Below are 10,329 nucleotides of genomic sequence, written 5' to 3' on the forward strand. Positions count from 1 at the left end.
ACGTTTTTGTAGGTTTTTTTGTCCGTGTTTTTCTCATGTTTTTCCTGACTTTGCATCCTCTTTTTTCGCTATTTTGAAGCTTTTCATTTTAGCTTTTAGATTTGGGTAAAGCTCGGTTGAGGCGGGTCTGGTGGCCCTAGAGCCAGTGGCCCTTCTGTGCTCTTCCAGAATGGACATATGGCCAGTCCGCCCCTGATGTGAGGTCAGTGTTATACGACGATTTATTACAACACCAACAGTATTTATATGAAGTGGTGAATTTTTGCATGTATACAGTGCGAACCAGATGTTTACATAGGGGAGAGCAGGGTAATGTGATACAGGCCACACAGAGCTTCGAAATCATCCTGGCCCAGTTTGGCCCTAGGGCCACTGGTCTGGCCTCTCACTTTACCTTACCCTTACCCCCCGGGCGAAACCGAGCTTTACCCAAATCTAAAAGCTTAACCTCTTACCACCCGCCTAAACCGAAGCATTCTCTCCCTATAGGCCTGAGTAACGCCTCGTTTGAAAGTTAAGACCCACAAAACTGATCTTTTTCTTCACGTTGTTGTCACTTTTTGTTGAGTTTTTTTCTCTTTCTATCACTGTTTCTCTATTTATCACATTATTGCCACATTTTTGTCTCTTATTTGTCACTATTTTGCTACTGTTATGCTGCACTTTTGTCCCTTTTTTGTTGGGTATTTGTCACTTTTTTGCAGCACTTTCATCACTTTTTTGTCACTTTCTTGCTCCTCTTTTGTCACTTTTTGTCACATTTGTCACATTTTTGTCTCTTTTTTGTTGCTGTTTAGTTGCCTTTTTTGTCACTATTTTTGTCACTTTTTAAAACATTTCAGTTTTTTCCCCAAGAAGCTTTTAGATTTGGGTAAAGCCAAACTGGAGAAAATGTGATCGGTTCAGGTGGGAGTCACGAGGTTAAAAGAAAAGCATCCAAAAACAAAAATGTGCCGGATTAGCAACAAAAAAGGGACAAAAACACAACAAAATGTGACGAATCGTGGCGACAAAGCAATGGAAAAAAGCGATGAAAAAACAACAATAACATGAAACCCCCCCCCCCCCCCCTGAAAAACAAGAGACAAAAACAGGCCAAAAAGCCTCAAAAAAGTAACGAAAAAGCAACAAAAACATGACAAAAATGCAGCAACAACGTGACAAAAAGTTACCATCACTTTTCTAGATTTGAGCTTTCAAATGAGGCGTTACGGTGTTGCTCTCCAGTCAAGAAGCTTTTAGATTTGGGCAAAGCGGGACTGGAGAAAATGCTCTCGGTTAAGGCGGGGGGTAAGAGGTTAATATGTATTTGTGGAAGTGTCGCATTTACGCTAATTTGGGCCAGGCTGACCAGAGTCCAGGGCTGTTTTTCAGTCCCAGTCCCGCCCCTGTTGACTTCCCATCACAGGGCCCAAATTAACGTAAATGCAACACTTCCACAAATACATATGTTAACCTCTTACCCCCCGCCTTAACCGAAAGTAATTTCTCCAGTCCGGCTTTACCCAAATCCAAAAGCTTCTTGACTGGAGAGCAACACTGTAACGCCTCATTTGAAAGCTAAAATCTAGAAAAGTGATGGTAACTTTTTGTCACGTTGTCGCTGCATTTTTGTCATGTTTTTGTTGCTTTTTCATGACTTTTTTTGTGGCTTTTTGGCCTGTTTGTGTAACTTTTTTGTCACTTTTTCGTTGTTTTTTTTCTTTTTTTCATGTTATTGTTGTTTTTTCATCGCTTTTTTTCATTGCTTTGTCGCCACGTTTTCGTCACATTTTGTTGTTGTTTTTTGTCCCTTTTTTGTTGCTTATCCGGCACATTTTTGTTTTTGGATGCTTTTCTTTTAACCTCGTGACTCCCACCTGAACCGAGCACATTTTCTCCAGTTTGGCTTTACCCAAATCTAAAAGCTTCTTGGGGAAAAAAAAACTAAAATGTTTTAAAAAGTGACAAAAATAGTGACAAAAAGTGACAAAAGAGGAGCAAGAAAGTGACAAAAAAGTGATGAAAGTGCTGCAAAACAGTGACAAATACCCAACAAAAAAGGGACAAAAGTGCAGCATAACAGTAGCAAAATAGTGACAAACAAGAGACAAAAATGTGGCAATAATGTGATAAATGGAGAAACAGTGATAAAAAGAGAAAAACTCAACAAAAAGTGACAACAGCGTGAGGAAAAAGAGAATGATTGCAAATACACCCCTTTTCCTGGAATCCTTGGAGAAGTGCTGACTCCTTTGTGACTCCTTATTGCCTGCGCTCCCACAGCTTCCTCCTACATGCCACTTAATGACCCAGCTCGACCTCCTCCTCTCTTCCGTTCAGCGCTGTTCCACCATGGAGGCTGCCAGCTCCACTCCATCGCCAAGACCCAGGCCGGGGAAGGAGAGAAACCAGCGCCAACGACAGGCTGCCAGGACGTCCCGCACAGGCAGGGTCCAGAAGACACCCACGGAGAGGACGGAGAGGACGGAGGACTCGCTGCGCAGCACTACGGTGGTGGACATCGACAGTGTGAGGAGAGAGGACGAGAGCGCGGGGCTCCTGGAGGCAGCTGGCCCAGAGGACGGTAAAGCTGGGGAATGGGCCTGTTACAGCTCAGTTTGGGGGAATATGAATCGTCCGTCGTCAGTTTCCGAGCAGAATTACCAGTGAAAAAGTCAGTGGTTCTTAAAGTTTCCACACCCACCTCACAGGTTTAGATCAGGATCAAAACGGACTAAACCGGGTTTAAATGGTCCTAAAAAGTGCTGGGTACCGTTAAACCATACCAGTATGGTATCAGAAAAAAAGTTTAGGTTCTACTGGTATTGAAAAAAGGTACGAAAGCAGGAGCCAAAAATCACTACCCAGCCCTAGTAACATGTAAGTAGCATTTATAATAACAGAAGGTGCAAAACATCTCAAATCTGGTTTAATGATGTTCGTTTGGATTCTTCAGTATTTTGATGTTTGGCATAATATCAAAACACAGCTCCTCCTGAGTGTCCGGCTCAGACTGAGGCCAAGTCAAATGATCCATGTATGTCTCCCTGACACCATAATGTGTGTCCTGTGCGTCCTGTGCGTGTGCAGGTGTGAAGCCTCAGAGCCTGGGGCTGCTGGAGTGGCTGCTCATGGTCCTGGTCCTGTCTCTGGTCCTCCTCCTCCTGCCCATCTCCATCTGGTTCTGTGTCCGAGTAAGACTCAAACGTTCACAGTGGGTGCTGTGGTCTGGACATACGGAGCTGTTGTGTCTCTTCCTGCAGGTGGTGAGGGAGCACGAGCGAGCCGTGGTCTTCAGGCTGGGCCATCTTCTGAGGAGGAAGCCCAGAGGACCAGGTGGGTCTTAGCGGTGGAGACCGTCTGCCTGGAGGATATACTGTATGATAGTAGAACTCCGGGTTCACACATGTGTCATACACACAGAACAATGGGCCTCATTCACCACATGTTCTTACGCACACACACTGCAAAAAGTAAATATCAAGCATGGACTAAAATGTCTTGAATTGAGAAAAAGTTACTTGTTTTGAGCAGTTTTCACTCATTTAGACTTTTTTCCTGATCTGACCAAGTTTACTTTGCTCTTTTGAGGACGTTTACGACTAGTTCTGAGGTAAATCTCACCTGAAATAAGAAAGTAAAACTGCCAATGAGATAAGTCCCATGTTCTTACCCCATTGGCAAAGAAAATTACTTGAAATAAGGACAAAACGTATTGAAACGAGTCAGAAATATCTCAAAGCAAGTGAAATAATCTGGATCAAAAGCCCAACTATATCTTTCCTCGCCAAAACATCTCAAATTCTGATTTTTATGCTCAAATTGAGACTTTTATACTAATCTAGTTCATTAGTGGATTCTAGGCAAGTAAAAAATGTCTTACTTTAAGAAATAAGTTCTCATTTTTTCCCTAAAAAGTAATAATGTTTTGCCGAGCAAAGTTTTCTTGAGAAAAAAAAACTTGTTTTAGGAAATAAAATCTAGCCATTTCTTGTTCAGATATATTTGCTAAAAAACATGATAATTTTTCTTGTAACAAGAAAGAAAAACGTTTTGAATCTTCTTCAGCTTTAGACAAAGAATATCTTTTCTTATTTTAAGAAAAAATAAGATCACAGCAACTCTTAATGTAAGAACTGATTCTGATTTATTAAGAACATTTTGCTTAAATCAAGCAACAATTTTTCACTAAATAAGAATGTTTTCCTTAAATTATTCAATTTTCTGAGGACATTTTGCTTAATTCTAGCTATTTATTTGCTTAAATTTAGTGTTTCTTTCTTGTTTTATGATGAGAAAAATATTCTAGAAATAAGAATTCTTAGCAAGAAAAAAATGCTGACCCCATTATTTTAAGATTTTTTTCCTTGTTTTTAGTCGGGTACTTTTTGCAGTGCATTTGTTCTTAGGAAGATTATTGGCATTCACAAAACTTGTTCTGAGCTGAAAACGTTCCTCTGTAAGAACAACTCATTAGAACATTCTGTTCTGTATCCGATCATGGAACCCAACATTCTGAGTCAAATGTATTCAATCATTTATTAATTAATTCCAGAATGTTAATATAATTACAATGAATTCCAGATGCTCTGTTTATTCAGAAATAAGTTGTAAATACTTTCAGTCTTATGGAAAGCACTAATGCAGCAATTCCCATTGTCTGAAGTGTCATGGCCCCCTTTTTGTTTTGCAGAACCACGGGGCCCCCAATAATGATAATTCTCTGTATTCATTAGAATCTGTATTGTTTTACAGCCGTAAAGTACTAAACACTGATTTAAAGTAGTACAATTTAACAAATACTACAAAAACTATTGAGTTTACTTGTTTACCACACAAGCTTTGGAGCCCGTCTGCAGTGCCTCTGAGTCCAGGTGTTTCTGAGAAAACCTTTTCAATGCCATCGTTTATAAATAGTGCACTGCATTAAGGGACTTCCCGGGAACAGAAGGAAAACCCTTTCGTGATGTACAGGTTGTATCTGTTCAATTATTTTGTAATGAGAGCAAAGTCACCCACAGACTGAGTTTTTTTTCTTTGGTGCTTTTCTTTGTTATTAGTGGTAGATTTGCATTTTGCCGTATGCCCTTCTGCCTGCTTGTTGCGCGATAGGTGATGACATATGCTGTGTTAGAGTCACCACAACACGGTCACTTTTAAATATGATTGCATGTAAATGGCCTAAATGAAGGAGTGTGGATACTTTTGCGTGTTTTTTGTCGTCCAAGAGATAATTCTGTTAACCTCTCTGTGCCTCCTCACGTCTCCAGGCCTCTTGTTCTATCTGCCCATCCTCGACGTGTGTCACATTGTCGACATCCGACTGAAGATGCTGAGGATCCCTCTCCACACGGTGAGCTCCGGACTCCCAATGCAGGGCGACCAAAACAAATCAATCAACCAAACCTGTGCTTAGATAGAATTAGGTCCTAATGAGTCATGATTATAAAAATAAAAGTTAAATTTCTTCATTGTAACGGTTCACTGGACTCGCTCTCCCCGACTCATGTCCACATTCTGTTTGTGTGAAACAGAGCTTGGCCATGGAAAACATTTTTCTTCCCTCTCAGTAAAGTAGTGCAGTAACGGAACCAGCAAACTGAACTACTAAGCTGCGTGATAATACCTCACTTTGTTCTTGTCACATGTATATTTGCACTGGAAAAAATGCCATCTTATCTTGGAAAAATAGCTTGATTTGTACTTAAAATAAGACTTTTGATGCTGATTTTGACTAGGTTTCGACTCGTCTTGAAATAAGATTGCCAATGGAACAAGCATTAATTTGCTCAAAATAAGACAAATTAACTTGAACGTTTAAAATAAGACAAAAAAAACCCTGAAATGAGACAAAATGGTCAAAGACAAGAAAAATCTGTATAGTTCCATTGGCAATCTTGTTTCAAGACGAGTCAAAACCGTATCAAAAGCAGCATTAAACGTCTTATTTCCAGCACTTTTAAGTCATTTTTGTCGAAGATAAGATTTAATTTTTTCCAGTGTGCATTCATTAACGTTCAAGTATTGCACCATGTGTCACTGTGGGGGGCTGTGCAGCAGTGGTTTAAGGGTTGGTCTGGGTCTGGTAGGGAGGGAGGGTCACCAGTTCAACGTTACTTTGGAGATCCTTCAGGCCTCTGGACGAGAAACTATCGGAAACATCAGCTGCGGATTAGCGGAGGATTAGAGACTTTTATTATTGAACAAATCAGCAAAACCAGAGGGAGGACTCAGTCAACTTTGTGCTTCTTTAGAGACACTCTCCTGCGCACTGACTGTGTGAATATAAACCGCTCCACTGCTGAGAGCGCTCGCCTCTGGGATACTCGTGGTTTGTGATTATGTGCGTACAATTGTAACTTGTGTTTAAACTTGTTCCCCTGCATCTTGGCCAGGAAAAGAGATTTTGAGTCTCAATGATTTTTTATCTTGTATAAATAAAGGACAAACAAATCAAAACAAAATACTTTTAAACATGAAATTTAAACATGCAAGAATGGCTGTGGTTTGATTTTCATAGCAGAGGTTTTCCCTGATCGTCAACACGACCCCCAAAATCACCAGACCAACAACTTGGACGCTGCAAAATGAAATGAGCTTTTAGAATCATTTCAGTGGTTTATTAATGTTTGGAGGGAAAAAAACGTTTTGATATTTAGCAGAATTTCACTAAAACGTACTGCTTTCAACCAATTAAAAAAATATAGCCTCATTGAATTAAATCATCTTCTGACCCTGCAGAAGCTCCCAACCCCCACTTTAGAAACCTCTGAAGAAGAGAAGTGAAACCACATCTTTATGTCAGATGGTTTCCTCTGTCCTTCCAGGCGCTGACCAAGGACCTGCTCCGCGCCGAGCTCAGCGCCGTGTGCCTGTACCAGCTGGAGAACCTGGCCCTGTGCAGCTCGTCCCTGTCCAGCCTGGAGTCCACACTGGAGACACTGGTCCAGGGGGTGATCCGGGACGTCCTGTCTCAGCACCCCCTCAGCCTGGTGCTGGCCCAGAGGAGGAGGGTCGGGCAGAGCATCCAGATAGCGGGCGACGCCCTGCTGTGCCGCTGGGGCGTCCGGCTGGAGAGGGCAGACATGTGAGTCCAAAACTCTTTATTCAACAAGTCTGAGACAGATCCAGGCAGAGCAGAACTGCAGAGCTCCCTTTGTGTCCTCACCCAGCCAACGTTTCTTCACAAAATGTTCACTTCATAGTCCACCATGCGCCTCAGAGGATTTCGCTCTGTTCTCCATTTGTGTGTTTTTCGTAAATGATTGAAACGTGCTTCCTTTCTGACAGAGAGGAGCTGAGTTTCCCACCGGAGCTGCAGAGGAGCCTGCGAGCCCAGGCTGAGCCCCGCCCACCACCACAGGTAAGACAGAAACACTTTAGAGCAGTGAAGGGTGCGGCGCACCACCAAAACATACCAGTTTAGTGTCGAAAACAAACAAGCTTAGGTTCGACTGGCCCCTATTCTTTCTCGTTTTCCCACCTAGTTTCCCCCATTTTTTTCCCTTTTTCCCCAATGTATTATTATTGATTGACTGCGGAATTCTTCCGCAGTCAATTATTGGTTTTCATGTTCTTTATTATTATTCCTCTTCCATCTTTTTCCCGATTTTCTAGAGGTTTCAGCACCTTCATGCTTTGTGCAATTTATGCAAGTTATGCATCAAAATGTTCCGCATGTTGAGGAGAAGGGTGCTATTACTTTTGGGACTTCTGCAACTTATGGTTTTTCCGCAATCGGCCAAAATGTCGGAGATTTTTCCCATTGACTTATAATGGGGCTGCCGCAAATCCATGCTTTTCTGCACTTTTTTCTGCATTTTATGCAATTTCTGCACTTTGTGCATGTTCAGCTTCTGCAACTTGTGGGTTTTGAGAAAAAATTGGCCTTCTGCAGATTTCCAGTTTTTTTATACGAGAGTTTGAAATTTTTGCATTGGTGTGTATGGGGGAATCCAGCCAATGGGGAGACTCCAGGCCTTTCAGCCATTTGTGCAGCTTCTGCCAATCAAGCACTGAGGCCATTTCAACAGTTTGACCAGTTTATGGAATTTAAAGGTTTATGCAATATTAACAATTTATGCAAAGTAACCACTTTATGGGATTTAACCAGTTAATGCATTTTAACGCGTTTATGCAACTTAAGAGTTTATGCCATTTAGGATTTATGCATTTTAAAGCGTTTATGCAATTTGCATAATTTATGCAAATTAACCCATTCATGCATTTTACCAGTTTATGCAGTTTATACAGTTTATGCAATTTCTGCATTTGCTTCCCGCATTTCCGCAGTCAATCGCAATGGCGCAGCCATTGCATTTCTAGTTATTATTATTATTATTTTTTTTTACTATTTGTCCCATTTTTCCCCAATTATTATATATTTTTTTACACATTTTTTCCATTCCACCCCCAATTTTCTCCCCATTTATTACTATTTTTTTCTATGTTTATTTCTTTTGCCACTTTATCCCACCGTTTACCCATTTTTTCCCCAAAAAAATATTTCCCATTTTTCACACATTTCTTCACATTGTAAATTTGAATATATTATAAACATTATTCTGTTTTCTGGTTCTAGATGAAAAATATTTTAGTATAGGTATTGGAAAAAGTATGGTTCAGGTATCGTTTCATTTTAGCCTTTTTTTTTTTTGACCCCTTAACTCCCACCTGAACCGAGCACATTTTCTCCAGTTTGGCTTTACCCCAATCCAAAAGCTTCTGGAAAAAAAGCTCAGAGCAATAATGGAAATGGGACAAAAAAGTGAGAAAACATTGACAAAAATGTGACGAAAAATTGACAAAAATGTGACGAAAAATTGACAAAAATGTGATGAAAATTTGACCAAAAATGACAAAAATTTGACAAAAAATTGACAAAAAAATGACAAAAAATTGACAAAATATGACAAAAAAAATTGACAAAAAATATGACAAAAAATATGACAAAAAATGACAAAAATGTGACAAAATGTTGCAAAAACATTACATAAATGTGACAAAAATTTGACCAAAAAAATACAAAAATGTGACAAAAAATGACAAAAAGATACAAAAATGAGTTGAATACCCAACAAAAAAATGATGTCAAAAAATGTGATGACGTGAGGAAAAAGATCCTCTCGGTTCAGGCGGGAGTTAAGAGGTTAAGAATCATGTAGGCTACTGTTTCTATTTCTCACGGTGTGACCCGAGCGGGGGTCATGAATCCCTTTTACTGTTAAAATGGGGGTTGCGGCGCCAAAAGGTTGAGAACCACTGCTCTAGACCAGTGTAAGCTCTGGGTTGGTCATGGTACTTGGATCAGGAGACATGAACATACCTGTGTGTATAAACCTCACCCGTGTGCTGTGCAGACTGGAACAGCCGCAGCTGACCCCTGGGATGGACTTCGCTCATCTCTACGCCTCCTCCAGCCGGCCCTGGTCCTCCCTCTGCCCCCTGACCTCCTGAACACCAACGCCGAGCCCTCACCTTTGCCCCCGCCTCCTCCTCCTCCACCTCCTCCCGTCGCTATGGAGACCGAGGCGGAGGGGACGCAGCCCGCGACTCGCGATTCTCCAATGATGTGATGAAAGACAACATTGTTAGAAACGTAACCTCTCGTCTCCAGTTCGGCTTTACCCAAATCAAAAATTGTCACATTGTCGCCGCATTTATGTTACAAATTTGAGGCTTGAAAATGTATACAATTATATAATGTAATATAGCATTTCCTCTGTTGGCTACTGTAAAAAAAAAAAAAGTATGAGATTGAACATGAGACACTGGCACCCCCTAAAGCTCTTTTCCACCAAGCTGGTGCTGGTTCTGGTTCTGGGCCAGTTCCAGTTTCAGAACCGGGTCTTTCGTTTTCCACTGAAAAAGCGCTGGCTCTTGGTTCCAAAATCTGGGGCCGGTTGGGAACCAATTAAAAGCTGGACTAAGAAATGAGCACCAGTGATGTCAGCGGCTGGGGGCGTGGCTCTCTCCTCCAACAAACAATCCATATTAGTTAGTTTGTGGTTAGAACTTCCTGGAGAAGCCAAAACGGTCTCTGTGGAGGAAACTGTTGTTTTGCTTTATGCTCTTCAGCTAAAACAGTTAGAAAGAAGAAATCAAAATGTCAACGGCTGCTGTGACTGAAACAAACTTATTTTTCTGTATTTCATAACCAGAAGTGGCTGTAGTAAGATGTAACTATCCATGTTTTATGTTGACTTCCCAAAGCGTTGCTATGACAATAGGCACAGCTCTCATTTGGGTGGAAAACCAAGTCAGTATTGAACCAACCCGGCACCAGAACCAGCCCAGAACCAACACCTTGGTGGAAAAGCCCCTAGTGGTGTCATGGGCTCGGTGCAT

General features: G+C 41.2%; 1 protein-coding gene across 1 annotated transcript; it reads left to right on the forward strand.

Annotated features, from left to right (window-relative positions):
- Positions 1 to 2,334: 2,334 nt before the first annotated feature.
- Positions 2,335 to 9,557, forward strand: nphs2 (NPHS2 stomatin family member, podocin; the record flags this gene model as incomplete). Its single annotated transcript, XM_079581137.1, has 7 exons — positions 2,335 to 2,566; positions 3,073 to 3,176; positions 3,246 to 3,318; positions 5,253 to 5,335; positions 6,810 to 7,069; positions 7,273 to 7,345; positions 9,342 to 9,557. The coding sequence occupies 7 exons, from the start codon at positions 2,335 to 2,337 to the stop codon at positions 9,555 to 9,557; spliced, it is 1,041 nt and encodes a 346-aa protein (XP_079437263.1).
- Between the last annotated feature and the right edge of the window lie 772 nt (positions 9,558 to 10,329).

This window comes from Gobius niger (genome assembly GCF_951799975.1).
Source record: "Gobius niger genome assembly, chromosome: 22".
Classification (NCBI taxonomy): domain Eukaryota; kingdom Metazoa; phylum Chordata; class Actinopteri; order Gobiiformes; family Gobiidae; genus Gobius; species Gobius niger.